This window comes from Nestor notabilis, unplaced genomic scaffold, assembly GCF_000696875.1.
Source record: "Nestor notabilis isolate BGI_N333 unplaced genomic scaffold, ASM69687v1 scaffold11125, whole genome shotgun sequence".
Classification (NCBI taxonomy): Eukaryota; Metazoa; Chordata; class Aves; order Psittaciformes; family Psittacidae; genus Nestor; species Nestor notabilis.
Window position 1 is genome coordinate 116,804 of NW_009928865.1, and position 20,514 is coordinate 137,317.

Below are 20,514 nucleotides of genomic sequence, written 5' to 3' on the forward strand. Positions count from 1 at the left end.
AACCTCTCCGATTTCTCTGCCCAAAAGAGCCCTCTAAATTCAAATGAAACAGAGGGGAAGGGAGCTTTATTCCATGCTTGGCAGTTACTATGAAGAATATAGGCTGCAGTTTTGATTTATTTTGTTTGCTTAAGCAGAACAGACAACCCAGTAGTATCCATGTGGTTCTTAAACTAAATAAGCTGAATTCGAACCCAGTGGTTAATACGCCAAAACCAATGGAGCTTATCTAAGGAACAGCAAAATTTGCAGGTGAAGGAAGAGAAGGGGAAAGAGGAAGAAAGCAAGGGAGCAAGAAGGTTCTAAAAAGCAAAGTAAATATGCAAAAATCTGCACTGGTAAAATACACAGAACACGTGTTTCATATACCAATACGCAAGATGCTTTAAAACTGGGAGCCAAGCCCTCCCGTACTAACAAGCATTTGTGAAGATACAGCTCTTCAGTATTCAACACACCAGGATATTTTCTGGTTTAAACCACACTGAAACCCATGAGTACAGACAAAATCCAGACCATCATCAATCTAGAGACAATAGGCAACGCTGACAGCACAGCATCTCATCAATCTTCATTTGTCCCATCACATCCTGTCATTCTTATGCAAATAGCATATTTGAGGATACATCTTTTCTGCACCCCACGATAAGGAGAAGTGAAGCTGTCAGGAGCACCAGGATATCATCCTACACCACAGACCATCACTTCACTCAGCACCTCGTGTTTTACATCACAGCTAATGTGTTTCACATTCAAATTTGACCCAGCAGGAGGTAAAACTATCTGATGCCCCAGCAACACCATCTTGCTTCCTGTGCTAAAACATTCACTAAGGTCCCCAGGGATCAGACAGTCTCTCTGCCTTCACTGTACCCTTGCTAATGGAGACTGCAACTCTGCTTCAGAGGAAAGAAGATATCTGCATGGGCAAGTAATGACAGCAATTCACCCTTCTCACACAAGAAATAAGCCCAGTACTGAAAGGCTGGGAAAACAGGTTCCAGTGAAAAAGAATAAAAAGACACAGAGATCCTAATGAGTTGGTCCAGATTTTCTTCCATGGACATTTTTCAGACTACACCTGAAAGCTTGTCCATATATATGTCAGAACATAACATTTAATTTCAAGCTAAGTAAATTATACAGTGTTCAAAATACTTTATGCAAGGTTTGTGAGGATGAGTGATCTCTCCTGTTAGGCCAACTGATACACAGGAACATACAGACAAGCTTTGAAACATAAGCAGCTCCGTAAAATTACTGCAAAATATTTTAAGTATGGAAAAAAATCACTCCTGAGTAAGTCACCAAAAACAAAAAGTATTTTCCCAGTTATTGTCCATCAATTCTACTTACGGAATGAAGACTAAAAGGGAAGATTTTACTATTATTACTGACTCAGAGTGGTTTTTTTTTTGTATCACTTTCAAAGAATGTTCAGAACATCTTGTTCCCAAATATTTCCCTTCCAAGAGAAATCACTTTCTGTACCATACATGGCTGAAAACTGTACGTGCTGGTTTTGTTTTCTTATGAAAAACAGAAACCATCCTCAAGTATTTCCAGCATCACATGAATGAGATGAAAAGTAGCTAAGTGCTACAAACGTGGGACACAACTTTGTATTGAAATATTATTCCAACCCTATGACGACATCTTAGAGAAATTACCTTATTAATAGACACAATTACCTTATTTATAGACACTTGTAGCAAGTCAAAACATGCTTAGAATTAAACACAACCTTTTATAAAGTCTGACTCAAAATCTATTCACTACCCAAAACAACATACTGTGGTGTTTACAGAGATGATGAAGTCTGCACTAGGCTCAGGGGAATACCCTTACGTTTGATATTCCCACATGCTGCTTTCAAATTACAAAAGAAAAATCATCACATATTTGTCAGTTAAGAAACAGCCACATAAATGAAGATGCTGAATGGATTATTACCAATTTTGTAAGCGTATAATGTAAAACCTACAAAGCATGCATTCCTCAAGCATTTCTTGGTTTCAAAAGTGAAAAGGTAGTCACAAGAAGTATTCCAGACATCTTCCCAGTCTTTGGAAGGAAAGAACACAGACTGCCTTTTGTCTTTATACCATATGTAAAGTTCACACATTAAAATTACTGTACAGTCATCACACACCTATGAAAACAGGGCACTCATTTATTGTAATATATTTCCATATAAAATATTAAATTGATTTAACAAAATGTTACCTTTTCAAAGGGATCACTGATCACAAGGTAAACTAAAAGCCCACACTGAAAGGTTTTCTATGAAGTGAAGCTCACAGTACAAACTCTTTCTGGTGCCAGACTTCTTTCTTCCAGGATTAAAAATAAAATGTGCAAGGCATGCACTGAAAATATTACACAGACCCAGGACATGGTGGTGGCCTGGTATAGCCTGTCTGGTCTGAATGAAGCATGATGCAAGCAATACCAACTCATGTGACTCTCCAGTCCTTTAAATCCCAGTTTAAAACCCCCCTTCCTCCAGACTGGAGGAATTTTGTTCTGCTACTCTGTAAACAAATGCTTTCTACAAAGCTACCAGAACTTACTATACCTTGGTAAAAATAGTTCTAAATAAAAATCCAAAATATCCATTCATGGTTTCTTGCTAGTAAAATTCCTATAATCACACAGCTTGCTATTATGGAGGGCACTGTCTCAGGCAACTTCTTTACATGTAGAGTCAAGACTACCGGCTTTATCAGGGAAAAGAATATATAAGATATGTTGTCATCTGAACACAATTATGCTGTTAGTTTTTAAAAGTTCACCACTCCCACAAAATTCAGATGCACAAGAGATGTCAAAATTTTACCCACCGTATTAAAACGAAAACTTTCAGCACCAGACTAAGTGGTCTGGATTTGCACCAGTGATGTAGGTACAGCTGGCATATATCAAGCAACCTAGGTATTGCAGGCTGGTACCCTTAACACATGGTAGTACTGCCCCAGTATTGCCAATATTTCAAATAAATACTGTCCCAATACGCCAATATTTCAAATACAAGCTAAAATATAAAAAAATAGCATTCACTGCATGCCCAAGAGAAATCCAGCAATAAGGAGAATGACAGTGAATTCCCAGGTGGTGACAGAGATAACACAGCACAATGTTGAACTGCCTGAGAAGGAAATTTCCCTTCTGTTCAACAAACAGAATTTTTTCAAATTCAGCTCAGTCCAACCTCAAAGAATAGTAACCAAAGAAAATCTGAATCCGTCTGACAAAAGTGGAATCTTGAAAATTTAATTTTTGCTCAAGCATATTTTTCACTGAGTATTTTTCATATTTTTGTCATCTTTTACTGAAAACTTTCTCATAACTCTACTTTGCCTTGCCAGGCACACTTTGTGTCAGGACACCATCAGCTGTGCGTCTTCCTCCGGTTCAACAGGGAAAAGGCTGTATTCTGGTCACAAAAAGCAAGGTTTTTTTCACCCCCCAAGATTTCATGTGTATATGAACCTTACTTTAAAAGTGTGTGCTTCATACATATTTATGCCTGAATGCTCCAAGACAAACAGAAAAGTCTATTCCAGACAGCTTAAAATGGGACAATCTGTTAACATTAAAAATATTTAAGAAATTTATAAGAAACCCTAGAAAAGATCATGAAAAATAATTTTTACTAACTTTTCACCTTCACAACATTCATGAATTTCATGACAAGTTGTGGAAAAAAGAACCTCACCAACACTATAAAACGTATCATAATGGAAATCACTTCAGACTGGTCCATCTACTGCACTTAGCTGTGAGAAGACACAGCAGTGGGAGATGGTTTTAAGGGGGATTTTCTAGAGGGCTGCTGGGTTAGTTTTGTGTTTGGAGGTTTTCCATAATAAGCGTTACAACCCTCCCGTTTTTATAAACTCAAAATGTTCTTGTCACTCCAGCAGAGCTGCTGCAGGATCTGAGGAGAAATTGCACTGTTTACAGTTGGAAACCGTATTGCTAGCAGCAGTCTAGTGGCACCAAGGAGATAATCTTTGGAAAGGAAGTAACTAATGAAACCAACAAACTTGTGCATAAATAAACACAACAGAAGCAAAAACCACAAAAGCAGTTTGACAGAAATGCTGTTGCACAAGTTCCATGAGCTTGATTTAAGGAAAATTTCTTCTAGGAAAAAGATTCTTAAGGCTATCAAAAACATTTTGTTTCTTTTAAATATTCTGCAGAGGGGGGAAAAAAAAGTAAGGGACAATCTTTTCCTTGTCTTCATTTGCAAACTTCTACTTTTAATCATTAAAGTTTGGAGAATAATGGAGAAGGGAATTATAGCAAAATCTGGTCTTTTCTAGAGAACAGGATATACGACAGTGTGTCTATTCGTACCTTGTCTATCATGTCCGGTCTGTTTGTAGCTGCCAAAATTGTCACATCCTTCAGCTGTTCTATCCCATCCATTTCCGTTAGCAACTGAGCCAAAACACGGTCTGCTACATTTCCAGCACCTGAAGAGCTAATTTAGAAAAACAAAAAAAAGTCCCAGTATTAGCTTTCTCTTCCTAGAAAACTGGAGAAAGGAAAGAACTTCCAGTTCTTTTCAATTTACAGGGATCCACCTCTTTATCTGCATTCCTTCTGGTTTTTATTTTCACCTTCAGTCCCTGAAACTGTCTCAGTCATGTGAAGTGAGTAAAAGCAAATTGGAGAATTAGTCCTTCAAAGGCGTTCTTGGTATTCAGCAAAGCAACTGAGGTTTTCTTACTTCCCATGCTGCTGTGTGTGTTACAAAGAGTTTAACGCAATGTGGATGTCTGGAATAAATATTTCTAAGATAACTGAATTTCTGCAGCTTCCTTACTAGTCAGACATGTTTCTAGCAGCATCCACAGGAGCGCTTACACCACCCTATGCAGTATAAAAATTAGGTAGTTATGTATTTTGCAGAGTTGCTCTACATTTTTATGTTCTCCCCATCAAATGAGGATAAATCACGCATTGACCAACTGCCTCCTAAGTGCATTGTCAGTCCTTTAACTCAGCTGATTCTACAAATACCAGGAAAAGAAAAGAAAAGAAAAAAACCAAAGACTGAGAAACAGAAAATTCCAGATTTGAAATCACCAAGAAGTGAAAACCCTGAACAAACAAGGCATAAACTATTCTAGGCTTCTTTTTTCTTTTTAATTTGGAATTAACTCTAGTAACCTTAAAGTTTATGGAAGATTCGCTTAAATATCTTAACTATATGTAACAAAAAGCATTCTAGAAATAAACTGTTGTTTTCATAAAAGCTCCTAATATTTTAAAAAGAATAAGCAAATTATGTACTACCTTGTTCCAAGACAATTCTTCAACATATATAAATATGTGCACACATACATATATGTGTGTGTCTGCATATTCACACATAAAGAACACAGAAAAGGAAGACATAGCATAAATCAAATCAAGAGAACAAGCACTTATGTTGTGATAAATAACACATCTCATGAGCAGTTGTGTTCTTTATAACATCATTCTAATTCTTCATAAAGAAGCTTTATTTCTGAAATGTTATTAAAAAAACCATAGGTGATCACACACCATATCACTTTTTTGTTTTGAAAGGACACTAGACCTAGGAGATACTAGGACCACACACAGGTAACTGCATACACTCATATGTTGGCAGATGCGCTACGCAAATGATGTGTATGTGCTTCTTGTAGCACCCAGCAACCTAAACACTGGTTTGCAAGAAGAAATATTAGATTTCAAAATATAAGCACTCCAATTATTTCCAAATATATAATTGCATTGTTATTACACGCATATATTGCTGCAGCACTGCCATCCATTATCAGCACGCCTGCAACCAAAGCACTTCCCAAATGTCTTGGAGTCAAAGCAACAGTAATGTCTCTGTCACTTCTGTACAGATGTCCTCCAAAGGAATTCTCTCGTTCTGCTATTCAACACCTGGTTCTATAATTTTCCAAGGCAAAACAGTTAACTTATCAGCCCTAGTCTGGAAAGAATCTTTGAGGAGCTACAAGAAATGCTGGCTAACAGAATATTTAGGTGGTTAAGATATATTAGAGAAGGGACTTGGGTTAGCTAGTTGTCAGCTTTTTGGTTTGCTGCAGCCACGTCAGAAATTCCCAGGAGATATTACAACATTTCTAACATACCCATGGGTCACGGTCCCACTGAATTATAGAGGGTTGAACATGATAAAACACTTCAGGTGTTGGATGAGGATAGTAAATGCTTTTCGAAGAACACAGCTTAAAGGAAATGAAAATCAACTTTGTAACACAAGCTTGTCTCAATAGGGATTCAGGCCTCCCATTTTGCTTAAATTTCACATTTACTCAACTTTATACCCCATAGACTGCACACAGGAAAAAGCTAAGCAAAGGAAAAAGTGAGATGATCTGAAACTGAGGCTAGAGGACTTCAGAGGAGATGCTAAACTTCTTTATTTTTTTTTTTAAGGAAACGAAGAAATATTTGGTTTTAAAGAGAGGAAGAGAGGTGGCTAGAATGAATATTACATCTCATCTTTCCCCCATATAAACATTTCTCTTACAAGCTTCAGATTGAAAAAAGAAAAAAAGATAAAATTAATGTTTATTCTAAAGAAAACCCACACTGTTACAAAGACTTGCATGCAATGAGGAAGCAAATAATCAGAAAATCACAGTTAAGTGATCACTGATCATCACACAGCTCAAACAATGAAGGGAGATACCAGGACATTGTATGGAGATTTATTAACCGCTAAAAGTGGAGGAAAAAGGTTTTAAAACCAGCCATGCAAAAAATCAATAACACAAATAATACCAAATGAAGGGGTGTCTGGGACCCAGGACACCAGGAATTTCCAATTTCAGTGCTTTTATTTACATTGTTCACTAAGCTATCATATGATGCACCATTTTTAGCACAGAGTCTACAGCAAATTAGCTTTTGGCTGAACAGGATATCCTTTAAAGTCACAGGCAGGCACAAGTTTAAAGTGAGAGATCCCTTTGGCAGCTGGTCAGAGATGCACCATGCACTCCAAAACCTCTAGTACTGCCCAAGCTGTTCATCTGAAGGGTGACACGCAAGTATGCGCTTTTCCATTTTCCCATGATTTTCCAGCAAGGATTTCAGATTAACACAGGCAACATTCATTAAGGCTGCCCAGACTTCTGACGCAAACGGCAGCCCGAGAAACAAACTGTGATTAACCCTCCAGTCCCACGGAGGCACTGCCAAAAACAACTTCCAGCCAAGGGGCTGTTTTCCACCCAACCTCACCCCTCGCCTGACCTCCGCACATTGATGTCATCATCACAACTGCATGGAAATAGCCCTCAAAAGGCACATCCTGGTACAAACTAATTTCCTGTCAACACAGCACCTGCAAATCCAGGCAGTCAGAATTAAGCCCCTCACATAATCCACGCAGGGCCATGTGTGCGCGGGTGCACATATGCAAAAGCTGTGTGCTAACCAGAAATACGTTGAACCTCAAAATACAAAATGTGTGAGCAAAAAGGAACCCGGCTGCTCTGTAAAGGCATGAGAATTTCAAGTCATCCCTTGTGTTGCCCTAATGAAATACATCAGTCTGTAGGCTATGTGTTATTTCAATCTTTTTGCTAACCCTCGATGAAAGAATTTTAAAGGCAAAAAAAGTCTTTGCTTACTAGTTTTTTACATCAGATAGAGCCAGATATCCTCCTCTATGTGATATTTCAGGTAATCCTGCAAGTGTCCCACCAGTCTCAGACCAAGCAGACATGCACTCCTGCTCAGGCACTTCACTTGACCATCAGAGCAGCTTTGTGAATGGCAAAAGCCTGTTGGGTAAGACTATCCATGGATTAAAACAACTATTGAAGGTGAATATGGAAAACAAAACCTGTTCTTGGTATTTTATTTTAACTAAAGGTACTTCCAAAACACATTTTGACAGAATAAAACATTTCTACAGTGTACCAAAGCCTCACAACTACTCTGAATTAACTCTGGCCTTGTCTGATGGAACTGAGTGATCATGAGCCCCAGCTCCAAATTCTATACAGTGGGTGAGAGCACTCCATGGCACATTTTCTTTTTCTTATCTCTTCTGGTGATTCTATCACTGCATCATGGAGTACACACAGTTCCCTAGCTTATATAGTTCTTCAAGCCAAGGAGATTTTGTTTCTGGACATAACCAGATGTATGAAATCACTGAATTGAAATCTGTTACCCTTCTTGCTACAGGCTTTTGTTTGTTTGTTTGTTTGACAGCAACTGACTTCTTTGGTACACTTTTACTAGTTTAACTTCATTTTCTATCCCCCTTATTTAAAAGATTTTTTAACATTTGAAACCTAAAACCAGTCTGAAAATGTAGTCATTATGGCTTCACTTCATGATGAAATTTGGTAAGCATCACCACTGCGAGCCAAGGCAAACGTACACTTGCATCATCTGACAACCTAGAACACATCCAAAGCCAATGGAATTAATGTTTTTTTCACAACACCAGATGTCATTTTCATTGGAAAATGTATTTCAGTCTCCATCTCCATCTCCTTAGCTTCAGAACCAGGACCTTAATTTAGTTATGTTGTTAAACTATAGATGTAGAAATTCATGAAACAGTCATGCAATAACATTTTGAGCACTCTAAAATTCACAGCAACTGCAAAGGAAGCCTGGGAGGGCCTCTCTCCTGAAAAACCCCATTTCTGCACAGATGACCCTACCTCAGGCAGATCCATGAGGTCAAAGAGGCAGACCTCAGGAGAAATATCCTGGATAAATTACTGCAGAGGGATCAACTGCCACACAGCTGAAATCTGTAAAACAGGTTTTGTGAGAAGGGAGTACAGGCCAGCTTCTTTTCCAAAATGTCCTATCAGGCAAGATTTACATACTGCCTTTTTTTTTCCCCTCCTAGCAACAGAATTGCAATCACAGTCAAACTGTAAGGGTTGTAAAAACACTTGCGGATGTGCTATCATTTCAAATCCTTCTCTTACTGGAACCCCTGGAAAGAATTTCATACCAAAGCAAATATAAAACTCATTAACATGAAAAAATGGTTGGTATCAAAAACTTATTTTAGGTTGAAATAGAACTTTTTGGCAGGACTCTCCACTTCCCCACAAACTAACAAGGTAAAGGGTTCCTGAAGTACCCAAGCCCCCTGCCAGCACACTTCCATGCGAGAGTTGCCTCTCTGAAGGATTTCTACTAAGCCTGACGTTTCTGTCAGGGCTCTGCAGGGGTAACCTGTCAGCAAGAAGCACCCGCCAGGTCTGTCTTTTCAGTCCAACTGCTGTGATCGCAATTAACTGTCACACTGTTTGATTTCCTTCCCTCACAAACACTGGTGAAATACAGCTTTGGCAGTTCAAGGCCTTCTACAGCATTAGAAAAAACCCACAACAATCTGCTCCAATAGCACTACCAGAAAACTAGTAATTGCAGCATCTTCCCAGATACTGAATTTCACTCAAAAACTCTATCAGTGTGGCATTTTGCCCAGCAGAATGGACACTGCCCTGTCAGTTAGAAAAAACAGTCTCTCGCTCACAGATGTACCCTGCTGAAACATTAATTCAATCAGAATATTCCTGTATCTAAAGATAGCAGAGTAAGCCCTTACGTTAGCTTTGAACTTTTCCCCCTTGAATGCTACCAGGGCTTCAAAAGCCAAACTTTACTAAATATACTAGGTTTACAGACACGCATGTTTACATAGGCAGCACAATATCACCACCTCTTCCCCATAGGAGTTTTCCCTCTCCCCCTTAAAATCACAACACCTTTTATATCACATACTTATTTCTGTTTACAAGTACGATTCCTGTTTTGAGCTGCAAAGTTGTCATCCACAATTACTAACTGACTCCTCTACGTACATGAACTCACAACAGAAGAGGTATTTCATAAAACAAAAAGGCATAGCAAGTATACCTGGGCCTAAGCGAGCATTATTAAAACACTGGGCCAAATTCATTTCTGGCACATGTATGGTACAACTTCAATGCATATTATTAATTCAGACCACTATAGAGACTACAGGCTTGGATGGTACTAAAAAGTCTAGCAGAGATATACTGCATGCATCATATACTGATCACATATACAAGTATATGTGATCAGTAAATATAAAAACTCTTCAGTACTAAGACAAAAAACATTCCCCATAGGAAGGAATTATCCTGCTTGTGTTATCAGAAGAACTCCGAAAGAAGATAATCCTAAACCCTTCCCTGCATCAGCACTCTACGATTAGATTCTGTCACATTCTGTACACACCTGTATCGGCTATTACACACTATATTGTGTCACATCTTTCCTGTTTCCTCAAGAGCAAATTCAAGTACTACAGAAGGGAAACCTCTGGACGAAATTTGGGTAAGTCTGAAAAATTCAGAGACTGGGTAGAACACTTAGCTTTAATGTCACCTTCAGGCCAAAATAGTGTTTTGCCAACTGTCAATTCAACTATTAAGAATCATTCATGTCATTTGTTTTTTAAGACATGCGAAAAGCATAATAAAATAAGAGGAGTCCCAGTACTCCTTGAGTGGTCTCCAACTTCTCAGAAAGCTTCCTAAAAAGCAAAGATGACCTTTGTGAAAAAAGGAAACAGTGCTCAGCTGTCAGCAGGTGACATTGAAACACATGGCCCATAGACCACTGCAGAGACATCCTAATTATCCTCCACAGTCATGCAACCAGACTGTTCCATTTGCTCAAATTGCTTATTATTGCAGCTTCCAGAAGTCAGTGAAAAAGGGCCAGAAAAAAATGAAGTGCAATGAAAGGACAGAAAAGGAGAAAAGGATCAAGTTTGAGACAGGTTTGGAATCAACAGGCTTTCTTCCAGAGGGCTTTCCCCAAGCACATCTCCAAATCCTGAAGTATTTAGGTCACAATCCATCATCCATTTCCATCTGCCTGCAACTAATTCCAGATACATGTCCATGAAAGACAGACATTAGACCTGGCCTTCATCTGGCCCTGGCATGCCTAGCTGAAATAGGAAGGATGCTAACAGTAAGGATTCTCTTCTATTCTGTTAACACTGACATTGCTTTTAAACAAACCAAACCAAACCAACCAACCAACAACCAAAAAAAAAAAAAGCTCAGAGAAACAAAGAAAAGCCCCCGAAACACACACACACACCTGCCACACAGTAAATTTCCCATTTCCTTTCTTTCTGTTTTCCTCAGTGTTTCACCTCTGCATTCCTGGAAGTTAATCAAGTTGAAAACTGTCATCAATCATGTCTACCAGGGAAGCAAGTACAATTTCAGTTGGAAGTTATTACAGACATAGAAGTAACTAGTAACTGTACTGGATTTCATTTCATTATAATATTTAAGTACAAGCAGTTCGCTTTCATCTGGAATAAGTTACATTTGTAAGTTTTAGTTACAATTATGTTCCCCTTGTATTTAATTTGAATGAAAATAAATAAATACATAAACGGAAATAAATAAATCATGACCTTCACTTGTTGTAGTCCTATCCCCGTAGGCAGCTGTAGCCTGCTTGGGCCCATTTAGTGTGGGTAAGCTGACCTTTTTCTATAGCCATCGCCACACTGGGAATTGAAGTGGTCACCATGTATGCCTGCTTCTGACCGTTCTAATCCTGGGATCTGCTTCAACCAGACCTCTGGCAGAAATCCAGACAGAAGCTCAAATTCATGTCTTTGGCTGAAGCATCTTGCTGCAGGTCAGTTTTGCCACAGCACTCCCAAGCACTGGAGAACATGCTTACCTATGTTAACAGACTTGATTGGTCTCTCTAAACCCTGTACATTTACCCATGCACTTGAATGACTTCAAGAAAAGGGTTTACATATCCAGTCCTGCTTCCACTGATGCCAATGAAAGTCTCTACTGACTTCAAATGTCCAAATGATAATACAGACTGGCAAAGTTACAAATAAATGGGTTTTTTTCTTAAACATGAAGGAAAAAACACAGATTTAAAATACACTGTGATAAGGACTCTTGCTAGACAAAAAGTGTTAACAAGTTTGTTTGAAAATTAAAGGGATTGCAGACATTTATTATACATACAAGCAACATATGGGTAATACTATTTATTAAAATTGCTATTCCGAAGCAAATTACAAGCTTTACTGTACAATTAAATTGTTTCAAAACCTTACTTTTTCATCACTCCTTGCTAGGCCTAAAATAGAAAGCTGGCACTGGATATGAAGCTTTTTTTCCCAGACATTATTTGTATTTGGATACCAAATTCCAGAACTTTGAAGAATCCAGACAACCGTCACAAGAGTTTTGAATGCCTCAACTCTATCACATCCGAACACAGCTCAGATATTGCAGGGAATCAGCTGATGTTCCCCAGTTCAGAGACAACCAGTGCCAACAGAAGTCAGAAACATAAAGCTTCTTGCCTCACTGAGCCAGCTGCTAGAATTGGGTCCCTTACAACACAAGTATGGCACAGGGAAACTCCATTTCTTCCGTATACTCCATAGCCTTAGCATGAGTAATATTAAGGTGACAATACCACTCCAGTCCTACCACTGGTAATTTACGCTGAGCAAGGTGGTTTTCTGCCCCATAGGTTTTCTATCCTACCTAATGCCACTTCACTCCATACCTGCAGGGTCCAGCCCTCAGGTGTCATTTATAGAATTCAATACAGCGATCTCCTTCATGACAGAGGCTGCAGATTACACCAGGGAATTTGCACAGATTCAAAAATGCAGTGATATATTCAGATGTACAGTGTAGTATGTGCTATAGTGTACAACATATGAGCTAAAACATTCCAGAAAGACAGACAGCTTGGTTTAAAACTGGAAGATTTATCACGGTCCCTGTTGAAAGCAGAGGTGGCACAGTAGAGAAGCTGCTTCGCTGAGAAGCCTGAAGGCCTGAAAAGTTAAGACTGCAAATATTTAAATACCTAAAGTGAAAACAGTATGTCTTTCAGAGGTTCTGAGCATTTTAAACTGTAGCTTAGGAGCGTATCTGTCCTCCCCAGCATACAAGATAACATCATATTGTAGTTTTGGGTTATAGGAACCAAAGTCCCTTCATTTTGTCATTTCTACCCTCACTCTGAAAAGGTTAGCATTGTCCATCTACCAACTTGTTTTGGCCTCTGCAACTCAAATGCAAGGTACTTATTTTGTCTCTTTTTCTCCCTCCCCCCCACCTTGAAAATGGAATTTATCAGTGTCTTTCACATCAGTCTACAACATTTCCCATCTTACATTACAAAGATTTGCAGTTAAAGGGGAAAATGCTTTGCTTGTGAAAAACAAGAAAAGGAACAAATATGTCTCTTGTCTAAAAATCCTAAAAATCCTGCTTATATAAACAATGTCCCATTTCCAAAGCACAGAGATTTTTTGAGTTCAGCAAACAGACTGTCTGTGCTGCATTTACACAGACCCATGTTCATTCATCACTTTCAAGTCTAATTACCAAGCCATTTCCCTCTTGGCAACCTCTAATGGCCAGAAGAATTAGGTTTTACATGGTCAGGATACCAAGGGATAACAAATACCCATAACTCTTCACAGCTGTGCAATTTGTAAAACCTCTCAAGCTTTGTCTAGGCAAGAGATTACTGTGAGGCAAACTTTCCTCCTCATGCGCGGCTTTATCCGGACCAGTTCTATGGGTCTCACTTGAGTGCAGTCTCTCATACAAAAAGTCTTAACAACATCTTTCAAAAGTAAAGAGAAAGAAAAAAAGTCATAACCCACTCATGGAAGCAAATGCTAACGCAAACCACGGAGTGGTGGAAAAGGCTCTGTGCATCATGTTGTTCACCTCTCCTGGTGCACAATTGAATGTTAATCCACAAAATGTCCGTTCTGACTTAAAGATGTCAAGTGGTACCTTGCTGGAGCTTCTCCCATATGACCGGCTGGCAGCAAAGGAGAACTCAATGAAAAGCCTTCCCAATTTGCATTAGTTTCTCTTATCTCAATCATTTTTCCTACTCAAAATTCATTGCGATGTCTCTAACTTTCTACCATCTTTTCTTCCGCAGGTTTATCATCTATTCTTTCCAACCAGTTATAGTGAATGTCTGCCTTTATCTTTATAGCCAGTCCATTCAGCCCCTAATTTTTCATTTCCAATTCTCTCTAAACATCCTCAACATAAACCAGACAAAGAGGGGAAAGGAAAAATTCTTCCAAGAGCACTAGAAGTGCATTGTAACAGAACAAAATGCAGAACTGGATACAGCTGAAATTACCTTCGTCTTCACTGTCACCTTGTGACACTGAACTAATCTTCTTCAGAGGTGCAGGATTAGATTTTTATATTTCTCTTTAAGGCTGGTATGTATACAGCCCACATTTTTAATTCTTGATTAATATGTGTTAGTTTGTTGCCTACACGCCAACTTGGGAGGAGGGTGTGGATAGACAAGAAGAAAAACCCAGGTGCTTATTTCACACAGAAAAAAACCCATATGGAACTTCTAAGAAGGCTGACTAAGAAATAATCTTTTCAAAAATAATAGATTTTAACACTGAACAAAGTCAATTAATGTAATTTTTGCTGACTTCAAAGTATTATTTCTTAAAACTAATAAATGCACACAAATACATTTTGTAAAACAAAAGTGCTACATGAGACAGATTAGGTAGAGTGTTAGATGTACTACAATTACGGAGTTACAGCTTGGGAATGCATAATAAATAAAACACTGGGGCATATAGTGATAGAACAAGAGGTAATGGGCTCAAACTTAAACAGGAGAAGTTTAGGTTAGAAGTAAGGAAGAAGGTGGTGAGGCACTGGAATGGGTTGCCCAAGGAAGCTGTGAATGCTCCATCCCTGGCAGTGTTCAAGGCCAGGCTGGATGGTGTCTTGGGTGACATAGCTTAGTGAGAGGTGTCCCTGCCCATGGCAGGGGGGTTGGAACTAGATGATCTTAAAGTCCTTTCCAATCCTAATTATTCTATGATTCTATATCTGAATGCAACCAGTGTTTGCCATAGAATAATGGCTTGTGCCGTGACAGAGACTCTGCCCCATGGTGCAAAGGAGACATTATATTGAATTCTGCAAACAAGAAAATTCCTTAGCTTTCTTATCCACCTGTATTATAATTAATTAGAAAGTCTGTTAGTTTGTTTGTGGCTGCTGCTGAGAAAGGACTGTTAGTGATCTCCACAGAAGGTTGGGAGCAAAACATTTGTGTTTTAAACCCACAAGCTTTGGTCAAATCTAAACAAGCAATAATGGGTTAAATGAATACTTGGCGAAGTGCTTTGAAGAGCAAAAGCATTAAGCAATTACTGAATGTTATTTCACATCTGTATTTCAGATCTGAACTATGCATACAACTACTCTCACAACTTCACAGTTTAGGCTCCTCTATACCTCTGAACATGTCCTGTTACGATCAGGAGAGGTTACCTATCTGGGAGATTTGGGATACAGCGCATTGTGCACAAAGGCCACAGAATCCCAAGAAGGATTTAAACCTAGAGGAAAAACTTTTACAAAGCTGTATCAGAGAGTGGTTTTCACTGCCAGGGTGGAAAAAACTAATTCAACCAACAGAGGGAATAGGGAGACAATATAAACAGGTGTTTCCTTGAAAACTCCAGTATGGTTAGTAATAGTACAGGAAATGGATCTCCAGAGGCCACAAATTGTTAGCATCTCTAATACATTTGCAAATTCCTACTGTGCAAAGTCAGCCTGTAAAAAAAGGCCATTTCTAGTAAGTGCCTTGTCTGGTTTCCTACACCATTTAATTTCAGATGAATTTTATGAGGACTCTGCTACATATTTTACCTCCCATCTGGTTCAGATTTGACAATGAAATATTTGTGTGTCCCACCCTGTTCTTTTAAAGCTCCAAAACCAGATGTCTCCAGCGCAACACGACTGCAGCAGGTCATACCACATTCTTCAGCAAGCTGTGCCAGGCCTACTACCCCCCACAGATTGTTCCAGGTAAGGTAAAATTGCAGTATTTACTCCTTAAAAGAATAAAGCAAACAAACAAACAAACAAACACCTCTAGGGCACTGTGTGAAAAAGACTGATTAAAATATATTATTGCTTTTACTTTCAAAAGTTTTTATCTTGAAGTGGTGTTTCTGAAAGCTAAATGCATTCAGCATTACAGCAGGCAGAGACCTTTTACCCCCTCTCTGTTGTCTTGATTCCAGCACACATTTTTGCAACCTCTCTGTTGTGATAAGCAGGCAGGTGTTTCAGCACGTACCACAGGGTGGATGGCATTTTAGGAAGTTACGTATTTCACATTTGCATACATGGCATATGAGAAGGATGCTGATGAAGATGTACTCTAAGAGATTCTGCATTTTCAACAGAAAACGTGTTCATTTCTTAGCAGTTTCACAGGGCAGCTCTATGCTGCATGTTATGGCACCTCCTATAACACAAACAATTTATTTGTGTTGCTGAAATGTCAGAACACCACCTTTTATCCTTTCCTGCAGATACAAATGGCCCTTTTGCAACACAAAGGAATCTGTATGGATACTAAGAGAGCTTCTTTTCCAGAAAAATGATGAAGTTGTGGTGCACCTTTAAACTGGACAAGTAATTTCTGCATGCACATATTTGATACTTTTTAATGCAAAAAACCCCCATGAACAGGTACTTGCTCACAAGCAGTAGTATTTTATAAGAAGGTATCCCCCAAGAAAGACCACTAACCGAGCTTGTCAAATCTTAAATGCTACAGTAGCAACTAAAATCAAGTTAAAATCCTCCTCCAGACAGGAGCTAAACATCTCTCAGAATCATCACAAAGCAGGATATTAAAAAAAACCCCAACACATTATTAGCTGCTTGCACAATAATCCCCTTTTAATGTCACACATGAAAGCACATAAGTGTTCCCAAATATCTTCATGAAGTTTTTCCCAGTCTGGCAAACTGTTTAAATGCAAGTGGCTATGAGTAGCCTCCTTGGAAATTCCTCTCATATAGCATATGATCACACTGTTTACTTGCTGGAGAGACTATATTAGGCCAGTGCACCAAGCCTGGGAAAAGAAAGGAGTTCTTTGCTAGAAATAAATGCAAGCTAAAACCACAGAAAAGAGCCAAAGGGCATGAGAACCAGTAGAATCATTCCTGCTAATGAGATGAGAAAGGAAGATCTCCACCAGCTTACCTGTTTATGCCAAGTTAAATATGCTTGAGTAGAATTGACAAATGCTGTCCTTCTGCATGTGAAATTAATATATTTAATAAAATAACTCTAGAAAAGTAATACACTTGTGATTGCACCATCTAAGAATCATTTATCAGAAAACATCCATGATTTTTGTAACAGGATAACTTACTTGCCCCTTTCAACTGCCAAGGCATCTATTTCATCAAAGAAAAGAACTGAAGGAGCCACGGCTCTGGCTTTCCTAAATATCTAGAAAAACAACAACAAAACACTGAGTTGTAGGGGATGGAAAATTTTTTACAGAATGCTATCACCCCCTGCACACTTCAAAAGCTAGACAGCATTACAGAACAGACATAAGTCTTGTTGTCTTTTTTAAAAAGCAAAACAACAGATGCTTTAGAAGTTATTAATGATACTGCCCAATGCAGACATACAGTTAAAGCTGCTACTGGATCCCAACTTCGACATTCTTCACTAGGCCAACAAAGTTAAGCAACACAAAACAACCCTTCTGCTTCTTTTCTTTTTCAGATTTAAACCATAAGAAGTTGGGTTTTTTTTAAAGTTTAAAGGTAACTTTATAAGCAGAGAATTTGAATGCCCAGAATGTTTAACATACAGTATTATGTATACTTTGTCTCTTCTCACCTCTCTCACTGCTCGTTCAGATTCACCAACATATTTATTCATCAGCTCAGGTCCCTGCAAAGTTACAAAAATATAAAAAAAACCACATTACATTTACCAATAAAATGACTGAGACATCTGCCAGTGCTACATTCCTGATGTGCTATTACAAGGAGTTTTGATAATTTGTCACTTGCAAGTCCTATTTGTGTATTTTTAGACTTACCAAGTGCTCCTTCATTTGTTATGGCACTGTGCATGCCTGTAACTATGCATTTCCTAGTCCTTTCATAAGAAATTGAATTAACAAAAACCAAACACACACATGAACTTTGGGGTTCTTAAAAGCTGTTTTCTCAAAAACAGTAACAAGAGGGCTGCAAATCAGGCTGAAAGATGAATCACAGAAAAATGCTTATTTGCACTCTCAACACGCATCCTGCCCAGCTAAGCACCAAAACAGTGACTTAAACCAATGTTTAACAGCATTTTTTTGTACTTGACGGTTTGCAGGTCCAGAAAGAAGCTGCCACCATAGCAGCACACCCAACACCCATCCATGAGGTGCTTGGTCCACCCCCATTGGGAAAGCTGTTTAGTGTCTGCAGACCACAGGGTTAGTATTCAAGTCTTGAGCAAGTATTTACAATTATAAAAAGAAAACCAACGGAGAATTCCCAGAGTATTTTCTGTTCTGCCATATCCTGTAGGATAGACTGCTTAAATAATGCTTCCTCACGGGACTAAGATTCTCGTGGCACTGGTAATGACTCATTGACTTTTTTTAGTTTGCATCAACATTGACCCGCAGCCACAACCACCGATGATTATCTGTGCTCTCAACAAAAAGAGCCAGTGACTTCAATCTGTTTTCCAGGGAACAGGTGTCCTCATAATTTCACCAGCAGAAACTACATCCTTCTTCACAGTCAGAAAACTGAACACCCTTCCCATGCTTCACAGCTGCAAGTACCTTCAAGTAAAAAAGCTCAGAGCAGTAAGGCAGCTTCAAACAGCAGGCATGTTAGAATCAAGAACGTGGCAAATGCACATCTATACGTTGGCAGTGACAGAGCTTCTGTTACAACCCCTCTGTAATGGAGACATCTGGTCTTTGCATCCAGGTCAGTAGAATACAGATTCATTACTCTGAAAATATAGCAACTGGTTTTTGCGGTCTCCTCTCTCCATGCTGATTTTCACTCTTGCAGTAACAGTTAATGGACTAACTTTATCTTGATACTGGCACCACTGGAAAGTACCTGTGCATATGTATGAGAAAAAGCATATGGTCTAAAAGGAAAAGCACAAGTCATCTGATAGAGGCAAAGCATCCAGGCTAGGCCACTATTTTTATTTATTTATTTTCAAAGACTTGTCCATTATCCAAGGGACCAGGTGAGATACTGCAACAGCCAGACCTACAGTACCACACAGGTAAAAGCAATTGTTTAAGGGTTGGAAGAGCAGAATTGCATGCCTCTTCCATAGGAAATGTAAATGATACAATTAGCATTGCTTCCTTTCAGAAACATCCATCACTGTGCATCCACAACTGCTGCAGTAGCTAAAGTGTCACCTACAGGCTTTCAACAACTTCACAATTCAAGTCTGTTGGATACTTGCATGAAACAGAATTATTCATAGACATAACTGAAAATTGCAGGAAAGAAAGAGAGAAGAAAAAAACAAAGTAAGAGAGAAACACAAAGCCTTTTTCTACCATCCACTGTGGACACCAAACATGAGGAAAGTGAAGCAGTTAGTGCAGAATCAGCTTGCAGTTTAAGAGACAGCACCCAGCTGCTCCCGACCCTCACATTCATCACGTTCAGTGCAGATGAGGAGACCCATAGCACGGGCCTAACAAATCCTTCAGGAACAAGGGCACAGTCTTCTCTTCCTGTCTAGCTATCTGTTAAACTGAGCTGATACACCAAGAAACCTCTGCAGATCCTACCCACAATAACAGATTTATTTTACTTATTCTGTGGACCTTCTCTTTCATATCCTTATTCTCTTAGGTAATTCTTATTCACATCAGTATTCTCATGGAAAACACCACCGTGTATATATATATATATATCAGTGCCAATAGTTTACTCCTCCAGTATGACACAACATCAAATACCCTGACATTTTCCTTTCTTTTGCCTGAGCAAAAAAAATGCTTAAAACAAAAACTACTCTCTTTGAGCTTTAAGGTACAATATAATTTCAGATGCTTAGAGTTTTATTTTTAATTAAGAATTAAAATATGATCAAGGCAACATCAAAGCAATAAATACTGTTTAAAATGTTTCCAAAGAGAATTATTTTGAATATATGGTTTTGCTGTAAGCTTTAACATGAAGTTTTGACTCCATGAAATAATGACCCGTGCTTCTTCATGGAGAATTTTTGCAAAACTGATTCGATGGTCTCCTTGTTCACCACTCATGAGCGACAGCAAAACTGCCATTGAGGACCACGTTTTTATTACAAGCAGCTTGGAACTCCTCTTATATAGGGCAATAAAGGAAAATACTTCAAATTAAGAGAAAGCACACACAGAAGAGGAGAAATCCATATACATTTCATCTCATGCAAACACTTAAAACCACAACACAAACCCCAGAAATGTTCAAAGAAGCTGGATTTAGCAATTGAACTGGGTTAGCTCTGGTCCCACCTGAGCTGAACCTCTGCCTTACCCTGTCTGCAAATGGACTGTCCTTTAGCCAAGACTGACGGCCGCTCTTCCCAAAG

At 38.8% G+C, this 20,514-nt stretch overlaps 1 protein-coding gene across 1 annotated transcript in view; it reads right to left on the reverse strand.

The window, feature by feature from the left end:
* The window catches only part of SPATA5 (spermatogenesis associated 5), a gene marked incomplete at its 5' end in the record, with an annotated part of 169,283 nt that overhangs the window by 110,316 nt on the left and 38,453 nt on the right, over positions 1 to 20,514 (reverse strand). The window contains 3 exon segments of the mRNA XM_010014719.1: positions 4,366 to 4,492; positions 17,306 to 17,385; positions 17,788 to 17,841. Of these exon segments, the coding sequence (XP_010013021.1) occupies positions 4,366 to 4,492; positions 17,306 to 17,385; positions 17,788 to 17,841 (261 nt within the window).